Here is a 20,867-nt window from a genome sequence, read left to right as displayed (position 1 = left end):
GGGGTTAGAACTTGTTATTAACAACATATAAACACAGAACACCGTTGCCGCCAACTCTCGTTTTTTTTTTTTTTTTCAAACCTGTAAACAAATCAGTAGGTGTGCCAGCAAATGACCAATCGGCAAACTCAATTTGTCCCGAAGGTAAACGTCCCTTGCCTGTGGAGCTGGTCTGCAGCCAGTCAGGGTGTATGCTCAAGTATGAAGTCTCAACCATTTGCGGACAGTGCCTGCAGTTTACGCACGGACTGAGGTCCGCCCGAGTCTGTGGGAGCCTTAACTATAAAACCCAAACACGCTAAATATTACAAATCTCTCAAACCTCATGACTCACTCCTGCTCTCACTGTGACTTTATCACTGAACTCCATTCAACTTCTGTGTCCTTTTTTTTCCTTCCTGTAGATTTTTTGGCACTTGATAAATAACTTGGAGCCTCCGTCGGGGGGGGGGGGGTATCTGTTTGGCGGGGGTGTGAGGTGAAAGTGGAGGGTGATGGGGGTGTTTTGTCCCTGAGACTGCCTGGATTTACTACAGCCTTTCAGATACAACAAGAATTTTCAGAAAAAAAATGTGGTATGGATTAATTATCATAACTCTGGTTTTTATTTACCCATAAACACAATTTAAAACCTGGTGTGTATTTAAGTTTGTATTTAGACAAATTAAAATGGAGTCTCTGAGAGACTGTGTCTTTCCCGCTACAGCGACTGAAACCGGTCATGTGACTATCACACGCCGGTGCAACAACTGATTCCAAAGAAAAAATACAAATCAGAGTAGGCAGAGCCAGACACTTGAGTAGGTGGAGAAATTGCTGCCCACCACCTCTTAGTGAGAAGGTAGTGAGTTTTATTCAAACTTGTCTATTTTTTCATGAGATATTTTAACAAACGGACAAAGGTCAAGAAAAATATTTTTGCCTATAAATACACATTTAAAAAAAATGTGGTGAAAACACTCACCTTCACTCCAACTGCAACATCGCTGATCCTGAAAGAGACATTTAAATGAGGTCAAAGCAAAAACTTTTAAGTGGAAGAACACAAATATGACAAGGTCATGTCTGATTCACTGGCCTCTGACGATTGTTGTTTGGATCTTCTTCAGCTATTACAAACTCTATACTCTGATGCATCACACAGTGGGTCATAAGACAAGGTCAAGTACACAGAGCACAAACTGCGGACTCACTGTACACTTCAAACAGTACCAAAACAATTGGATCTGCAGGTGATTATTAGTCTTGTGTTCAAAACATTAACATATCTTCTCCACATGGATATCATTTTATAGTTGCTTTCCTAAGCTACTTCCTGACGTGTTGCCTCTGTAAACACTGTAAATTCCCATTTGGACTCTATAAATGATTCCTTTAGGTGCACATCATGTTCAAGTTTCTTTAAGTCAGGGGCATGCAACCTGTGGCACTGTGTGTAGCAATGTTACAAAAATAAAGATCATAGTTCCCAAATTGGATTAAAACTTGTTTTACTGGATACAGCTACAAAATTAATATTATATGTATATATGTATATATATTATATATATGTATATATATGTATATATATGTATATATATGTATATATATATATTATTTATATATATATATATATATATATATATATATATATATATATACACAGTGAGGAAAATAAGTATTTGAACAACATGCGACTTTGCAAGTTCTCCCACATAGAAATCATGGAGGGGTCTGAAATTTTCATCTTAGGTGCATGTCCACTGTGAGAGACATAATCTTAATTTAAAAAATCCAGAAATCACAATGTATGATTTTTTAATAATTTATTTGTGTGTTACTGCTGCAAGTAAGTAATTGAACACCTGCCAATCAACAACAATTATGGCCCTCAAAGACCTGTTGTCTGCCTCTAAAAAGTCCACCTCCACTCCACTTATTATTCTAAATTAGAAGCACCTGTTTGAGGTCGTTAGCTGCATAAAGACACCTGTCCACCCCACACAATCAGTAAGACTCCAACTATTAACATGGTTAAGACCAAAGAGCTGTCCAAAGACACCAAAGACAAAATTGTAGACCTCCACAAAGCTGAAAAGGGCTACGGAGCAATTGCCAAGCAGCTTGGTGAAAAAATATCAACTGTTGGAGCAATTACTAGAAAATGGAAGAAGTTAAACATGACTTTCAATCTCCCTCAGACTGGGGCTCCATGCAAGATCTCACCTCGTGGCATATCAATGATCCTAAGAAAGGTGAGGAATCAGCCCAGAACTACACGGGAGGAGCTGGTCAATGACCTGAGGAGAGCTGGCACCACTGGTTCCAAGGTTACTGTGGGTAATACACTAAGAGGTCATAGTTTAAAATCATGCACGGCACAGAAGGTTCCCCTGCTTAAATCAGCGCACGTCCAGGCCCATCTGAAGTTTGCCCATGACCATTTGGATGATCCAGAGGAGTTATGGGAGAAAGTTCTGTGGGCAGATGAGACCAAAATAGAACTTTTTGATCTTAATTCCACTCACCGTGTTTGGAGGACGAAGAATGATGAATACTATCCCAAAAACACCATCCCTACTGTGAAGCATCGGGGTAGAAGCATCATGCTTTGGGTTTTTTTTCTTCACATAGAACAGGACGACTGCACTGTATTAAGGAGAGGATGACCAGGGCCATGTATTGCAAGATTTTGGGGAACACCCTCCTTCCCTCAGTTAGAGCATTGAAGATGGGTCGTGGCTGGGTCTTCAAACATGAAAATGACCCGAAGCACACAGCCAGGAGAACCAAGGAGTGGCTCCGTAAGAAGCATATCAAGGTTCTGGAGTGGCCTAGCCAGTCTCCAGACCTAAACGCTATAGAAAATCTTTGGAGGGAGCTCAAACTCAGTGTTTCTCAGCGACAGCCCAGAAACCTGGCTGATCTAGAGAAGATCTGTGTGGAGGAATAGGCCAAAATTCCTGCTGCAGTGTGTGCACGCCTGATGAAAAACTACAGGAAACTTTTGACATTTGTAGTAGGCTAATGTACCAAATATTAACATTGATTTTCACAGGTGTTCAAATACTAGTGGTGTAACGGTACACGTGGGTGTACCGAATCGTTTCGGTACAGCATGTTCGGTTTGGTCCATGTGCGTACCGTTTCAATTAATTTTTCATTAATTAAAATTTATTAACATGAGATTATGTGCTGCAGAACTAAAGTTCCTAAGCGTGTTTCAGCTAGGGGTGGGTCATATCATATCGCTCACGATAATACCAGTAAAAAAAAGCTTGCCCGGGCAAAAAAATGATATCATGATTTGATAATTTCATGACGTAATACGTCAGGTGGCCCCGCCCCTTTAACAGAACCGTGCGCGCCGAACAACCAAACAGAACTGCGCACCCCCCCTCCACCTGTCGGTACTGGTGTAACGCTAATTGGTAAGGACGCAACGATCCGCATTTTGTAACTTCTGATCCGATCCCGATACCTTGATCTGGATATCAGACGATATCGATCCTGTTCCGATATCATCATCATTATTGATTTTATGAGGCAGTAATAATCTCCTCTCTACATGCAAGTACAATTTGTACAAATATATGCATATGTCCAAACAGGCCACATGAGGTAAGTTTTATTAATGTTGGATAAGTTTCAAAATTAGAATTAAATCCTGCTAACACAAAACATGTTTTTTTTATTCCTAGCTTTAAAGTGGATATTAAAGTGATTAGATGGCTTTAAACATCTGCTAAGTTCATGGCATAAATACAAACATGCTTGTTTTTAGTATTTTAAATCGCTTTATAATGTAGTTGTTTTTGTTTTGTTTTGTTTTAAATATAATTTTATTGTAATTTTCAATTTATATGCTTTTTATGATTGTCTACTGTTGTACTGATAAATATCTCCTGGAGGGTAAACTATATCTTGGCTGCAAGTATCAAGCTGCGAAATCCTTTGTTTTCTACAACGGATAGCAGTTGGCCATTTATTATGATGAAGTTTAGCAACTTCTCGGTAAACATTCGAGCTCCGGGGCTTCAGCGGTCTTTTATTTTTGTTCAGTCCGGAGAAGTCAATCTGATTTCGTTCAGCCACGCTCAGTCTGCCCCTCCTCCGACACGGACAGATTGAGCGGGTCAGACCGAGCGTGGCTGACCGAAATCAGACTGCCTTCTCCAGACTGAACGAAAATAACAGACCGCTGAAACCACGGAGCTCGAATGTCCAACGTAAAACTTTACTGCGGTTTAATGCGGTGCTATGGCTCTGCAGACATTGCACATTGCTGTCTTGCTTTGTGGTGTTTCTAGTGTAAAACACAGCGGACATGTATCAATGAAAAGTTTGTTAGCCATTAGCCAAAGTGTTGCTGCACGTTGTAGCTGGCTGCAAACTATGAAATGGATATCCTGAATGTGAGGCGGGTCTTATTACTATGGGTTCATGAGACACGCCTCCGTTCAAGAAATCCATTCCATAGTTTGAAGCCAACGTGCAGTGCAACCAGAGACATGCATCATGGAACGGAAATATTGGTAGGTTGGATCAAAAAAATCCGATACGTAATTTATGCTGGTATCGGAGCCCGATACCGATACTGGATCGGCCCCATCCCTACTAATTAGCTGTGCGCAATACTAGCTAGCTATAAAGCTAAAAACAAACAAAGCGCGGTTCAGCCGTCTCTCCATCCAGCTCTAAACTGCAAGTACAGACTGTCTCTTCCTTCCCCCCCGCTCTAAGCTGCCACTTGTCTTTTTTTTTTTTTCTCTCCCCATCCCGCTCTGAGCTGCCGGTGTGGACTGCGTCTCAAACACGCACAGGTCTGTCTCTTAGTTCCACAGTCCATGGACCAAGGACAGAGTCAGGTGATGAAAGACATAGCATCAGAGAAATGAATAATTCCTACAGGAAGAGAGGAAGAAGTAACACCACAAGCTTCAGGGTCAGCTGATCACCTTGTTACAAGTTCTGGAAGTTATAGCTCATTTACAGGAAACGTTGGTTACGTACTATAACCCCAGATTCTATGAGTATAGGCGTAGCTCTTTAAGACTGCCACTAGTGGGTTTATCCCTACGCACGCAACACTGAAAACTTTAGTCCACGCCCACCTGCTGTGTGGGCCTCACCCCCGGACCGTATAAATTACGGTGAGACCGGGTAATCGGCTCCCAAGTAGCTTTTTTCTTCAGCCATTTAGGAACCAGTGAGGCCCAGAGCTTAAAGAGCTACGCCTATACTCATAGAATCTGGGGTTACAGTACGTAACCAACGTTCTATTTCGTATAGGCTTCACCCTTTAAAGCTGTCGCTAGTGGGTTAAAGGCGAAGCAGGATGTAGTCTATGCCTCACTGGGTCCATTCAGACACAACATGAAGCACCTGCTTGCACAAAAAAAGTTTCATCACTCAGCCTTCTGTGCACGAAATTACGCATTGCGTAATTGCGTGCTCCATGCGCAGGAGTGCACCGAAGAAGATCTCTGGTGAGGAAAAAAAAAAGGCTGCAATAGCAGACCTGCTGCTGTGAATAGGATCAAGGGAGGATACAAACTGTAACAGTGTAACAATAAACAGAGCAGACCAACAGCTCTTCAGGATGAACCAGTTAATAACAATAAAGTCAGCAGTCATGAACTTGTGACTGATAATAAATATCTCATACTGCGACTGCATGCAGGCAGCTGTGAGTTTAAAAGTGAGGCTCCATGAAACAAATCATTCTGTCAGAACCCTGAGAACAGAATGGGTCATGGAGAAAGTGGAAACATCACGTAGATAAAAACAAATAATTGAACATGGCGATGACCAGGCAGCTGCCATACAAAATATCCTCCACTGTCATCCCTCCATGCAGAGCCATTGAGGATGAAAACCCTCTGGTGGAATGCGCTGAGATTCTCTGGAAGATCCAGTCCAGATGAACTGTAAGCTTCAGAAATAGCCTCACACAACCAGTGTGAGAGGCACTGGGAGGATAGAGGACGTCCTGAAGAGCTGTCCCAGTAATGCACAAACATACGCTGAAAGCGGCGCAGTGCGGCCATGTGCGCCACGTAACATGAAAAATGCGCACGAGACAGAAGGAGGTGAGATGGTGCTTCCGCCTCAGAATTATGAGGAAGAGGATCAAACCCATACAAGGTTATCACTCTCGATCTGAGTGAGCTTGTGATGTTTTTCAGAGCAGGGTTAAAACGCAGTACAGCTGAACTGCCGTCAGCTTGAATTCTGAGACATGATGGAGCAACAGAGAGAGCAGATAATCACTCACTCTCTTTGCCGACGTCAGAGCTAACAGCAAGGCTGTTTTAAATGACAGAAATGTAAGTAAAACCTGATCTAAAGGCTCAGAAGGAGCTTTGATCAGAGCGTGCAGGACCATCATTAGGTCTCACTGTGAAGCTAGTGGACGTGACACCGGTCTATGTCTCTGTACACCTTTCAGGAAACGCTTCATCAAGGGGTGATTAAGAACTGTTCTATCACCGAAGCCCTCGTGACAGGAAGAAATAGCTGCAGCATAAGTTTTAATTGGGGATGGGGCCAATCCAATCCAGTATCGGCCTCCGATACCAGCATAATTTACGTATCGGATTTTCCGATCCATGATGCACGTTGGCTTCAAACTACGGAATGGATTTCCTGAATGGTGGCGTGTCTCATGAACCCAGAGTAATAAGACCGGCCTCACATTCAGGAAATCCATTTCATAGTTTGCAGCCAGCTACATCGTGAGGACTGAATTAGCAGCACTGTGGCTAACAGCTAACCAACTTTTCATCGAAACATGTCCGCTATGTGGAAGTATTTTACACTAGAAACACCACAAAACAAGACGGCAACGTGCAATGTCTGCAGAGCCATGGCACCGCAGTAAACCACGGTCAAGTTAGTTTTACGATGAACATTCAAGCTCCGTGGCTTCAGCGGGGCGCTGCTCTTTGCTTAACCGAAAGAGGCGACTCGAACCCGGCCAGCCGCGTCCAATCTGTCCCGCTCAGTCTGCCCGTCTCCGAGGAGGGACAGACTCAGCGCGGCTATCCCAAATCCGACTGCTTGCTTCGGATTGAACAAGAAGTAGACGTCGCTGAAACCATGGAGCTCTAATGTTTACAGAGAAGTTGCTAAACTTCATCATAATTAATGACCAACCACTATCAGTTGTAGAAAACGAAAGATTTCACAGCTTGATACTTGCAGTCAAGATATAGTTTACCCTACAGGAGATATTTATCAGTACAACAGTAAACAATCATAAAAAAAACATATGATTTGAAAATTATATTAAATACAAAATCAGCTACATTATAAAGTGATGTAAAATACTAAAAACAGGAACATGTCTGTTGGTTTATGCCTTGAACTTAGCAGATGTTTGAAGCCATTTAACATTTTATTTAATTTAATTCATTCATTTAAAAGAAATAAATTAAAAAAAAATCATGAAAAGAAAACATTGAATGAAAAGAGTGCAGAAAGAAAATACTTATATCTGCCCCTTGTTTAAAAAAATATAAAATAACTTTTAAAAAATCACTTAAATTAATCACTTTAATATGCACTTTAAAGCTAGGATTAAAAAGAAACATGTTTTGTGTTAGCAGAATTTAATTCTAACTTTAAAATGTATCCAAAATTAATAAAACTTACGTCAAGTTGCATTTTTGGATATGCAAGCATATATTCGTACAAATTGCACTTGAGAGGAGATTATTACAGCCTCATTTTAAATCAATGATGATGATGATATCAGAACTGGATCGGTATCGACCGATATTCAGATTTGGGTATCGGGATCGGCTCAGAAGTTTAAAAAAGTGGATCGGTGCATCCCTAGTTTTAATTGTGCTGAACGCTAGATCTCTGTCCATCAGCTGCTGCAGAAAGAACAGAATGTCACCTAGTGGCCATGAGATGTCCTCCACGCCTTTCTCTGCACACAAGTGCTGAAAAACTGTCCACTTGATGTGTACAGCGTTGTGGTGGAAGCAGCTCGTGCACCCTGAACGTACGCACCACATCCTGTGGGAGGCCCATCTTTTCTAAACGGATCTGTTCAGCGGACAGACACAAAGTTGCTGACCTATTTCTGGGTAACTCCTGATCGCTCTTCCTGCCTGGAGGAGAGCGCCCCCCACGAGAAGGGGTTCTCTGCAGACCAAAAGTGGGCGTTTCTGGCGAATAGGCGTTTATGGGCGGCGGACACTGATTGGCTAACAGTATTTAATAGGCGTTTGTCGGCGGCGAACACTGATTGGCTATGGGTAACCCTTAAAGTCACGAGGATTATTGATGAGGTAACGTTTCTTTGCGATATTTGACAAAGAAATATGATTTATTGTACTTATAAAGCATGCTATGTTTTCACTTATGCATATTATTGAAGTACGTTTATTGTAGGTCACGATAGTTTCGACCGTTCTCTCGTTGTTGTCGTGCTTTAGAAGTTTAGCTCATGTGAAAACATGGTGGGAGTTCCCACGCAGGTAACGCACTGAGGTAAAGTGAGCCTCCACTCGGCTCCGGCAGCTCTCACTGTGCACGTTTACAACAACTGGGTGTTGCTTTTCAAAATAAAAGCTGAAAAGAAAAGTTCTTAATACTTGAAAAATAAATATTTTAAAGCTGTGTATAACTGAAAAATATGAAAAACAAATAAATAAAAGTTATTAGCTGAAAAATAAACAAATAAAAGCTGTTAATTATATTTATGTCTTTCTGCCATGTCAGGAACCACTCTCACTTCAGGTTGACTCTAGAAGACCCCAAGATGTTGCTCAACAATGTTAACCAACATCTGATGTTGACTTTGAAAATAAACGAAGAAGCCTGAAGTATTTCAGGCTGAGCACAGAAAGCCTTATGTAATTTCTGTCTGCTTAAGCTGTGGAGAAGAATTTAAAGACTGTGCAGGTTTCTGGGGCAGTGGCAAAAGAAGAGAGCTGAGGGCCTTCTACAGTGAAGCCATTCTTCCTGGGTACTGCACCCACTTTGTGCCATGGATGCAGGGTTAGTAGTCCAGCTCTTGTACTGTGATGCCCACACATTACAATAAGTAACAACTAGCAACACCCTAACTGTACTATGTTTTGTGTTTCCAACAGATGCTACGATGACTTCTAAAAATGGATGTCCCAATAAACACAATAAAAAAATTCAATGATGCATCAAATGTTGTCTGAGTATGTTTTAAGGTAATAACAAATGAGAAATCTGGAAAACAAAGAGAATTCCTGAATCTGTCTTGTGTGCTTTGATGTGTACATCAGTTTATTGGAGGTCCTGAAACAACTTTTCTGAGAACACAAAGATTTTTATTGTACCTTTGGCCAAGATGTCAGTTTGAAATCAGGCTGCTTACTGCAAAACCAAGAGTTTTTTTTAAGACAGACAGTCTTCATTTGTATTGTTTTGTCGACTAAGTTAAATTTAATTTCTAAAATATGGATAAATCTGATCTCATCATGCATCATAAGCAACTGGGTATAGGTGTGAGGGCCAAAAGGCTGGTTATGTACTGACTCCTAAATGTGCTTGTTTTCTACTGAAACATGGAGTAGGTTGACCTTTAAAATGTGAGACAGCTGAGGAAGTTAACCAGTAAACAGAAATACCTGCTCCAGTTGCAGAAATCTTACAGAAACGGACAATCACTCATCTGCAGTGACTGCAGGTTGAACAAGAAAATGTGAAGTTAAAGGAAACATCCTTTGTCCCAAGGCCAGTTTAAGTATCATTAATATTTTTCTTTCTTTATGAATCGATTGTAACTTTTTTCACATTTTTCAACAACCAAAATGGAATTTGTTTTTTAATGTTACGGCTTGGTATTAAAAAAAACCTAACATTTAGCTCTCCCCACTACCCAGTTATGTTGCTCTTATTTTGAAATGTAACCGGAAGTTCTGTGTTAAGAGAGGCGGAAAAAGAAGTTATGGAGACGCCGCGGCAGTATACTGGAGCAATGTCGAACCGAGACGCCGCTAATGTCGAACCGGTTAACACCATAGACATAATATGCCTGTGGTTAACACAATCTGCCAATAACGTTTTGTTTTTAGACATCATGTGTCTGGGGTTACGGCATTTTATCGTTCAGCCTTTTTTTCTATCGTCCAATCAGATGTGGCCGGCCAGACACGCCTATTTTTTATCGTCCAATCAAATATGGCTGGCCAGACACGCCTATTTTTCTATCGTCCAATCATATGCGGCTGGCCAGACACGCCCATTTTCATATAGTCCAATCAGATATGACCGCCCAGATACGCCTACTTTCCTATAGTCCAATCAGATATGATCGCCCAGATACGCCTTCCGAATTTGCCTGCAGAGATACCTACTTGATGGAGGCTCCAGTCTCTGTGGCGGGGACCACCCCTCAACATGATATCCGCTCGCTTGTTCAGAATTCTGGGAATGTACACTGCTCTGATGGAGAGCAGGTTTTTGTGTGTGCCCAACACAACAGCTGTTTCACGATGTGTAACAGTTGGGCTGAGTGCATGTCTCCCTGATGGTTTATGTAAAATGTCATCACTTTGTTGTCTGTGTGGATCAGAACATGCTGATCCCGCAGCAGGGGACAAATGTTGAGTCACGATTCAGACCGTGAAACATTCTAGCACATTATGTAAAGCGACATGTGGTCCAGCCACTGTGCGCCCACTGCTTGGGACAGACACATTCCTCCCAGCTTGACAGGAACACGTCTGTGAAAACTGAGACGTATGATGGGAACTCCCTCTGACAGAATGAGAGGGTTTCCCCAGTGATTCAGATCGGTTCTTACCAAGGGGGGCACAAAGATAATCCACCTCTTCTGGCGCACAGGATCTATGCGCAGGCGGGCAAACCATCTCTGAAGGCGTCTCATGTGAAGTAAGCCCAGCGGAACCACGATGTGGGCAGCTGACATCGTCCCAGGGGTCGCATGACAGGCAGAACTGTCACTATGCTGCAGGGTTTAACACGGCGGAGCTGAGCTGATAGGGCTTCGGCTCTCAGCTGTGATAAACGGGCTCTCATTCTAGTCGAGTTTAGCTCCATTTCCAGATAAACAATCATCTGGGATGGACAAACTGAAGTTTTTCCAGTTTATAGAAACCCCACGTTTAGCAAGTGTAACACTAGCGTTTTGGTCTGTGCGACAGCTTTCTAACTGGACCAAGCTAATAAGAGCAGATTGTCCAGATAAAAAGAATTCCTATTCCTGCCATGTGTAACGACTGCAGAGCTGTCTCCACGCATGTCGAGAATGTGCGTGGGGTGTTTCAGAATGATGGAAATGTGAAAATATGCGCTCTTCAGACCTATGGAGGTGAAAACCAGTTGTTCTGGTGAAGTTCTCCAGCAGCCGTTTGTCAGCATGTGGAATTGTCTTCCCATGATCGAACTGCTGAACATGAACAGGTCGAGAATGGGTCTCATCCCTCTGGATTTTTCTCAGAACAAGGAAGTAGGAGGAGGAAAAAAAACTGTATTTTCCTCTCCGTTGAGAACTCTGGAAATCACGTTTTTCGTCAGAAATTCCTGAACTTCTGACTGGAGAGACGAGCTCTGTTCTGGAGAAGACAGAACTGTGTATATAATCCCTCTGAAGGGTGGGGGTTGAGCTGCGAACTGCAGTGTGTAACCGCTTCTGGATCAGATGTCCGTCCATCTGTCCAGGGAACACACTCATTGCCACTCTGAGTAACGCTCAGACAGCGGGCACGCATTTGAGTTGTCATGATGTTTCTCATGAACATCAACCAGACTAAAAATCCTTACTGCCATCACTCGCTCCAGAGATTCTCCGGGGGGAACCCAAGGAGGGCTCCGACAGAAAAAAGGGCTGTATGTGTGCCTCTGTGCTGAGCCCAGGCTGCGGTCTCACATAGAGCTGAGGTGAGCCAGCGCACACCGAGAGAAGGCGTGAGCGCTTTCTGAGTGAGACGCCGTTTCGGTGGAGGCTGCAGCTGTCGTGGAGAAAACACGTTTACTCCCGCTGCACTGTGAGTGAGCAGAAAACAGCAGAAATTAAAAACGGATTCTGGCTGAAAACGAGGGATTTTACCGGACTCTGTCTGCTGAAAAATACATAAATTTAGCGGGCGAGGCAGACGAGTGTTTTGTGTTATTTACTGAACAGTGGTGCCATTTAAAACACTGTTTAGATGTTACTGGCTCATTCTGTGTGAGGAATGTGTGAAGAGAGGCAGCTGTGAGCTCAGCTGATCTGACAGTCTCAGATGAAAAAAACTTTACTTTCAGAGGCGTTTCTGTTTTATATCAAAAAACATACATCATCAAAAAAACACATACTTTCCACTTAAGGATCTGTTACCTGGTAGAGGGGGCCGGCGGAGGAGCGGAGTGTGAAGTAGCTGCTGCAGCTGTAGAGCACCTCTGCAGCTGTTGCTGGCCAAGGCGGTCCCTCCAGCGGCCAGAGGGGCAAGAGGAGGACTGTGACATCATCAGATGGTGTACAGTCTCTGAGACCTCCTCGGACCTCTGCAATTTCTATGGGATGGTCCTGAAATTGGCCCCGAAAAGCACCTCTGGGGTGATGGGGCCATCCAGCAGGTCGTTCTGCAGCCTCTCGGACAAGGATGGTGAGAGGTGGAGCCAAGTGGTCCTCTGGATCATGGTCATCCAGGCAGCGATGTGGGACAGGCAGACCGCAAAGGTGGCACATGTTTAAGATGACATCAGCAGCTTTACAGAGATAGCTCTTTGTCTCCTCCAGCAGGTCTGTTTCCTCCAGCCTCTTAGAGATGCTGTAGGCCAGCAGGGCGACATTGTTGTTTGCTGCGGCCATCTGGAATGTGCACTGGTGAGCTTGGTTGGAGACCTTGTCACCATCTGGTCATGCTTCCCTGGAGGGACAGGTTGCTGGTCCATCCTGGAAGCTTTTGCCTCAGGTGCCACCGCCAGGCTTGGCTCGGGGAGGGGGGGGGGGCGCGAGGGAAAAAACACAGATTGGTAAAACCCTCCACTCTGGAGATGGAGGCGAAGGTGGAGACGGATGTCTTCAGCTTGCTGGGCCAAGCTGCAGCCTCGTTCCAGTGTGACGCCACAGCTGGACAGCGAGGCCAGATGGGGTCAGGGTGACGAGCCGGGGCGGAGCCAACCTTGCCGCCAGATCATTCGATCAGGGCGGAGGGAGGCGATGGACAGAAAGTCCCTTGTGTAAACATCCTCCTGGAATACGCCGGGCAGCTCCGAGAGGAGGGCGCCGACGGCTGGGAGCATTGTGGTCGCTGACGTGGGAAGATCTGAGGTGGCTGAGCATCCGCTCGGCCACTCGTCTTCCGTCACTACGCTCTCCAGGAGGGAAGGGGCAGCTCCACATCGCCTTTCTCAGAGGAATCATTCGATTCACTGCGTGACTCTGCGTCAAAGAAGGCAGTGGCATCGTCCCGCGCATAGCGCGCCGCCACAGAAAAAAAACACTCAGCGGAGCTGCTGCCAACGCTTTTTTCAAGGGAATCATCCGATTCACCACGAGGAAAAAACATGTTAGAAAAGGAAGTGGCGTCATCCAGCGGGTAGCAGCCCTCCACGGAAAAACATTCAGCAGGGCTGCTGCTAACATCGCCTTTTTCGAGGAAATCATTTGATTACATCAAGGAAAAAAACGTTAGAAACGGCAATGTCGTTGTCCAACGGGTAGCGGCCCGCCACAGCAAAGCACTCCTCGGCACTTACCTTGAACAATGCTGCTCGTCTGCTTCTCCTCGGGGAGGAAGAGCTCACCGGGAAGGCAGGAGGTTGGCGTGGCAGAGACCCAGGTCTCCTTAGCAAAGGTTGTGCCGGTCAAAGCTGGACAACTTTTCTTTCATCATTCTTCTGACAGTGCTAGCTAGCTGGCTGAAGAAAAAATGGGAGCCGATTACCCGGTCTCACCGTGGGCGTGGACTAAAGTTTTCAGTGCTGCGCGTGCAGGGATAAACCCACCAGTGACAGCCTTAAAGGGCGAAGCCTATATGAAATAGAACATATATTTTGTTGTAAGTTACATTTTTGCTCAAAAGATCTTGCTTCATTTTATTTAGTTAGTTTGGGAAACTTCACCAGCACTTTAGTTTTTGTGGTGGATTTTGTGGCTCTATATTTTGTGCAGACTTTTTCAATCTAAATAACAGAAGGATCATTTTTATTTTTATACTTGAGACTGAATACCTTACTAAATAAAATAATATCAGTAAAATTAACCCGTTTTTTTAATTTATATATAATACTGCAAAGCAACATGTTAAGTTAATTTTGTCAAATGAATAAATGATTTTTATTTTTTTGGTTATATCACGAAATTTATCGTTATCGTCAGAATGCTCTGAAATATCACAATATTATATTTGAGCCAAGTCACCCACCCCAAGTTTCAGCACGGCACTATTATCTTGCAGCACGCGCAGCATTAGCATTAGCTTCTCGTTGCGGTCTCCTGTTTGGGAACATTATGGCTTTCTTGTTAAAAGACAAGTGTAAACCCAAAGCTGTGTGTCAACGTTTTTTCACAGAGATTGGATCTGCAGCAGCAACATGTCTAACTTGTTAACTCGCTTGAAACAACATCGTCCGAACGTGAACGTCTCATCTACAAGCAAGAAAAGCAGCTTGTTGCAAACACCGATAGCAGCATTTATACAACCTTTATCAAGTAATTCAGATCGGTCCAGAGCAATAACACAAGCTGTAGGATTTTTTTAAAGCTCTGGAGCTACGTTTCCGTTGTTGATGCGCCGACTTTAAAGTTATTGAGCCTCGCTACAACATCCCATCACGTCAACACTTCAGCCAAAAAGTTGTGCAGCACTTTGTGAAAAAGATAAAACTGATATTGTCAACAAGCCCTGGACCAGATTAAAGCCCTGTCCTGATGATGACCGAGAGATTCAACCACCTCATAACAACCGTTCAAGAAAAGGTATTGTTCTTTTATTATCATCTAATTAACTTTTTTTTTTTTTATTATAATCTTATTAATTCTTTTTTTTTTTACCTATTTGTGTTTTATTTCCAGTCTGGGACAGAGATAGCAGCTGAGTTTTCTTCCTCTTAAGGGAAATCCACCAGAGATCACCTCCAGCTAAGAAGTCTGTGATGAGTGAACTCTGAACTTTTCCAGGGACCTGTCCCACCTGAGGGAGCAGGTCCAAGAAGAGGCTGTGAGTAATGATGAGGCCAAATCCAGCCACACTGCAAAATTAGCAAAGCTCTACCTCTTTATACCTGCTACTGTTGTTAGTGAGAGGTTTTATCCACTGCTGGAGATATTCACTGCAACTAGATCTAAGGTTTTGGCAGAAAATGTGGACAAGTTTGTCTTTTTGGCCAAAAACTTAAAACTTGACTAGTTAGATTGTAAACAGTCTGTTGCTGCTTATTGTTCTGGTTCTGACTGTTACTGTATTTATTAAGATTTTTATTACTGTTAGTAGGGCTGCAACAACGAATCGATAAAATCGATAAAAATCGATGATTAAAAGTGTTGGCAACAAATTTCATTATTGATTCATTGTGTCGTGCGATTATGCGTCTTTCACAGCGCTGCGGAGCCGTTTTGTTCACTGGCAGTTCATTGTCAATGCTGACTGACTGAATAAAGTTAAAAAAAAAAAAACTCTGCATCGCAAGTTGAACAGAGCGAGGAGGGAGGCGGAAGCAGAGCAGAGGCTGTTTTCAAAGGAAATTAAGTCAATTTTACAAATGACCGACGCAGAGAAAACTGTCGACCCAAGTCCTACAAAGTGTGGGAGCTCTTCACAAAGATAAAAACTGAGAAGCATGCAGCTTTGAAAAATGACGACACGACACGGGAGAACCAAGGAGATGAAACATAAACATGTCGGAGTCACGAGGAGGAAGAAGGAGCTGCAGCTGATACAACTCGACTTACTCCCAACTCATGTTGCAGGTGAGTCTCTACAATTTAACACATTGTTCTGTTTCCAAGTGAGAAAACGTAACGTCAGTCTGTCTGTAGCTGAAGCTGCTGTTTGTTTGTTTGCTGATTAATGACGGTGACAGAGAACGTGTGTTACTTTTAATTTAATTTAATTGGTACAAGCAGTGTTTAAATGTGATTTATAAATAAATCTAAAACAAAGATAATAATTTAATGATTAAGCTTCAACTTTTAATTTGCTGGCAAAGTCTGAAGACACTGCAGGTATGGCAGGATGAATTGCATTTAAACAGGAATTAAAGTATTTTATTACATCTACTCAAATGTGTGTAATTAAGTATTTTATATGTGTGTGTGTGTGTTTAATTGCTCTTTTAGCTACTTTTGCCTGAACCTAACACTGTAAGTGAAACAAGGCATTTCTTGAGTTGCTGTAAATTATGAAATAATACATATTTACTCTCATTCCAGAAAACAACAACAAAAAAACAACAGTTCATGATGGACAGACATCATGGACACCACAACAAGCAGCTATCTATGAATCGATTATTGAAATAATCGTTAGTTGCAGCCCTAATTGTTAGTATAGTTTATTTATTGTAAAGAGTGCTGTTTATTTAAAATATCATCCAAATGGGTCGCTTTTATTTATTTTTATACAAACGTATTGTTTACTTGGCATATTTTCAAAATAAACATTTTGTAACTCTTTATTTTGGCCTTTTTTTGTGCCGAAAATGAACCGAACGGAGCCCTCCCTGAAAGTGAACCGAAATGTGATTTTAGCGTACCGTTATACCCCATCAAATACTTATTTGCAGCAGTAACACACAAATAAATTATTAAAAATCAAACATTGTGATTTACAGATTTTTATTTATTTTTTTATTATGTCTCTCACAGTGGACATGCACCTAAGATGAAAATTGCAGACCCCTCCATGATTTCTAAGTGGGAGAATTTGCAAAGTCACAGGGTGTTCAAATACTTAATTTTCCTCACTGTATATACATTTGTTTCAAATTAGATGGGCAGTACAAAGCTATTGTAATTCTGAAGAACTAAAAAATAGGAAAATTTCTCCTAACAACCTATTCAGATCAAATCTTCCCAATTCTGAGACTTCAAAAAACTCTTTTGGGTCAACAGATTGTCATCAAAGTTGTTCAGAATGTAAAAAAGAGTTTACCGGTATAATAAATTTCTACTTTCTTTTTAAGTGCTAGATTACCTTGTGTACCTCAGGGTACTGTTTTGGGACGCAGTTTATTTATTCTTTATATCCTCCCCATTGGACAGGTAATTCTCCTGTATAAAAATTTGTAATGTCAGCTTTATGCTGATGATATCCAGCTCTAATGCTCATTCAAAAAAGTGAGTTTTTTAAGATTGAAACTCTGATTACTGCTCCTGAAATTATTATTTTTAATTATTATTATTATTATTATTAAGCAGTTCGTTGGTGTCTCAGGTAGGGATGGGGCCGATCCGATCCGGTATCGGTATCAGCCTCCGATACCAGCATAATTTACGTATCGGATTTTTCTGATCCAACCTGCAGAGATTTCCGATCCATGATGCATGTCTGTGTCTGCTGAAACATCTCCACATGCGAGTCCCTGCCAGCTTCAAACTATGGAATGGATTTCCAGAACGGAGGCGTGTTTCATGAACCCAGAGTAATAAGACCCGCCTCACATTCCGGGAACACTTCCGGGAAGATGGCGCCGGTGCTGGTGGCTTGCTGTTCACCCCTGTCTGTTTTGATCCGGGTTTTTTTTTTGTTTGTTTTTGTCATTTTTCTTCGGTGACATCAACTCACTGCTCGTTTATGATAGCCCACAACTTTTAAATATAGTCATCTACAGCAAACCCCGCCTTGCTTCGCTGATCCGCTCAACTCCAGCCTGCTACAGGTGGCCGGGCCTAGTGTGCGCAGCAGGCGCGCGCACAGCCGCGGCAGTTTTGCTCGTCTCCAGTGGAACTTAACCAACTTCAAACTGTCTGCTACATCATCTCCTGCCGACCATCTACTGGATATTCGCATGACCGTGTGCTTCGCTGATCCTGCTGGGTCCTGCCTGATCCCCGTAGTCAAGCCTGGCTCGCACCGCGGGCGCGCGCACAGCTGCGGCATCTCTGGTCCTAGGAGGCGCGGTCCAAACTCTAAAAATCTAAAACAGCTGATCTGTGCTCAGATTTTCCTTCAGCTACTAGTCCTACAAAGATTGCTCTGCTGAATGTGAGGTCGCTGACCAATAAAACCTTCATCTTAAACGACTTTTTCTGCTCCAATGAACTGAACATCATGTTTGTTACAGAGACCTGGCTCGTCCCTGGTGTTTTTTCTGAATTTTTGCCGGTGGATTGTGCCTTTTTTAATGCTTCAAGGACTTCTGGTAGGGGTGGTGGATTATTAACAGTTTTTAAAAAGCTCTGGAACTGCAGACAGCTACAGGCTGTAACTTTTCAGAGTTTTGAACTGCTGTATTTTGAGCGGGGCCGCTCCAACCCGACACTGTGCAGCCTGATCTACAGACCACCCTCGTACAACAAAAACTTCATAAGTGAAGTTTCTGACTTTTTGACTGGAATACTGCTCAATTACGACAGGGTCTTGATTCTGGGAGACTGTAATGTACATGTTTGCTGTCCTGAAAAGCCTTTGGTGCAGGAGTTTCTAAATCTGATCCAATCTTTCAACCTTGTGCAAAATGTTGTTGGTCCAACTCATCAACGGGGCCATGCACTTGATTTAGTTCTGTCTCACGGTTTATCTGTGGTTAATCTGGAAATTGGGGATGCTATTGTTTCAGATCACAAACCCATTTCATTCCAAACCTGTTATTCATGAGTCCAAATCCCCCGCTCCAGCCAAGAGTTGTCGGATATTTAACTCTTCAACCGCTGCTCTTTTTTCCTCTGCATTCACTACTGATGCTGCTTCAGTCCCTGAAACCTCTGCCCAGTCCGTCTAACTCTGGCCGGGGAAGACGTTCCTCTGCTGAGGGGAGTTGAACTGCATCTCAGATGCTCGAAAATAGAAAAGCGGGGCACCACCTTGTATGCTAATATAAAAATCAAAAGTTTAGAAGTAAAAGCTAAAAAGAACAGCCATTACTGTGAGGAATGAACTATTTTATGATGTAATAAATATGGGATTAAAATGAAACACGAGAGTTCAGTGAAGTTACTGTGAGGGCAGGAGAGCACCGGAACAAATTCTGACTAAATGAAAAATAAGTCGATCTTTATTGACTGCACCCAAATAAATAAATAAAAGCAGAAACAAAAACAAATGTGAGGCTGATTTTTTTTCCCCCTAAAATACTTTCCAAGTGTTAAAAAACTTTCCAACAACAGTTGTTCTGCTAATCCAACAAAACTTCATATTTATTCACATATTTTTTAGGCTAAAAAAGGCTTGAATCTAATAAACTGTTAGCAGTTAAAAGCACCTATATTTGTATTTTTTAAAGACTTTTATGCCCAAATATGTGTTGAGTCCTTATGTAGAATTACATTTGGTTTTATCCTAACATTTTTTTAAAATACAGTATCTCAACACAACAAAAACTAACTTGTTTTTATTTAAAGAGTCAAGAGCATTTTACAAACGTCATTAAGTTGTAACCATTTATTTTTAAACCTAAAGGTTGCACACCCCTGCGTTAAGTGTGATATAAACATGATTAGCGTCTTTAAAAACAACTTTATCTAAAAAACCTGTTATTGACCAGGAAACACCATGGGCTGTAACTGGGATGTTGTCAGCTAACGCTGTTAGCCACGGAACAAAAGGATGAACTTTAGTTTGTTGTGCAACCTAAAAACAGGCTTCGACCAACTTTCTGCAAAAACAACAACCGCTCCAAACTCTAAACTGTGAGGATTGTCTCCCCCTCGCAAAGTTTTCCAGGCTTGAAGCTCTGACAGCATCCAGGAGAAGCTAAACAACACTTAGCATGCTAACATGATGCTAACACGGAGGCGCTTCCCCCAGAGAGGAGAGCGCGTGGCTATGGAAACACAAGCTCGCGACTCTTCCTCAGCTTCCACTAAATTCCTCATTTCATTCGGTCCACATTCAGCCTTGGACCTCAGAGACCGTCGAATAAAATGCAACGACTTCCCCTGACTTTAAATAGTACAAATACTCATATAAAAACTAATATTTACCCGTCCATTTCTGTTGTGATTCCACTGTATCCGCTCGTCGTTAGTTCACCCTCCTCCTGCGCGCGCGTACACACGATGTATGGAAGAGGAGGAGGCGGCGGAAAATGCCGAAAAGTTCCGAAACTTCTAAGCGTTGATGAGCTCATTTATTAATATGGAACACAAATGCTCAAAATTAAAACATTTTATGTTGTGTAAAACAAAATAAATGTCTGCTTACTGAGGTTTTACTTTTCTAATACAAGTAGAAACAAGCTGATGTCGCTGGAGAAGTGAATGTTTTGTAGTGTTAGAGATGTTTTTTTTTCTGGACTTGAAGTGATCAGGGAATGCAAGTAAATATACCTGGAAATGATTCTGGTGCAAGATATTCAAGTGTGTGTGTGTGTGTGTTTTTTTTTTTGTGTGTGTGTGTTTTTTTCTTGTCAGGCACAGAGTGAAGAATCCTGTTGAGTGGAGGGAGCAGTTTTATCCACTACCAGGTGCAATGGAGGAGCCATGGGGTGGCCAATGGTGGCCTTGTTCGGCCACCCCAGGGGCCACCCTTAATCATTTGAGGAAACTATACTTTTAAGCGATATAAAAACTAGAAAGTGTAGGGTTTTTTTTTTTTTTAAACAGGTGGGTTGGACAGTTCATATATGTGATCGTGGCCATCTTGGATTTTAACATAGTAACCCCATTTTTGATAAGGACCTTTTCAATACCTAGATGCAGCAAAAAACCAAAATGGAAGTCAATACGTGGGTCTTTTTTTCCAAGTTATCATGCTCGCAACAATGGATGGACTGACTAACAGTATTTC

At 42.4% G+C, this 20,867-nt stretch overlaps 1 protein-coding gene across 1 annotated transcript in view; it reads right to left on the bottom strand.

Moving 5' to 3' along the window:
- Positions 1–20,119, bottom strand: part of LOC119426825 (polypyrimidine tract-binding protein 2-like) — a 50,916-nt gene extending 30,797 nt beyond the window's left edge. The window contains exons 1-2 of the mRNA XM_037694408.1: positions 20,063–20,119; positions 965–992 (exon numbers count right to left, since the gene is read on the bottom strand). Of these exons, the coding sequence (XP_037550336.1) occupies positions 965–992; positions 20,063–20,070 (36 nt within the window). The 5' untranslated portion in view covers positions 20,071–20,119. The remainder of the gene's footprint in view (positions 1–964; positions 993–20,062) is intronic.
- Positions 20,120–20,867: the final 748 nt, after the last annotated feature.

The sequence above is a fragment of the Nematolebias whitei genome, chromosome 20 (genome assembly GCF_014905685.2).
Source record: "Nematolebias whitei isolate Nwh7 chromosome 20, NemWhi1, whole genome shotgun sequence".
Taxonomy (NCBI): Eukaryota; Metazoa; Chordata; class Actinopteri; order Cyprinodontiformes; family Rivulidae; genus Nematolebias; species Nematolebias whitei.
This window is presented reverse-complemented; position numbering and strand designations above follow the sequence as displayed.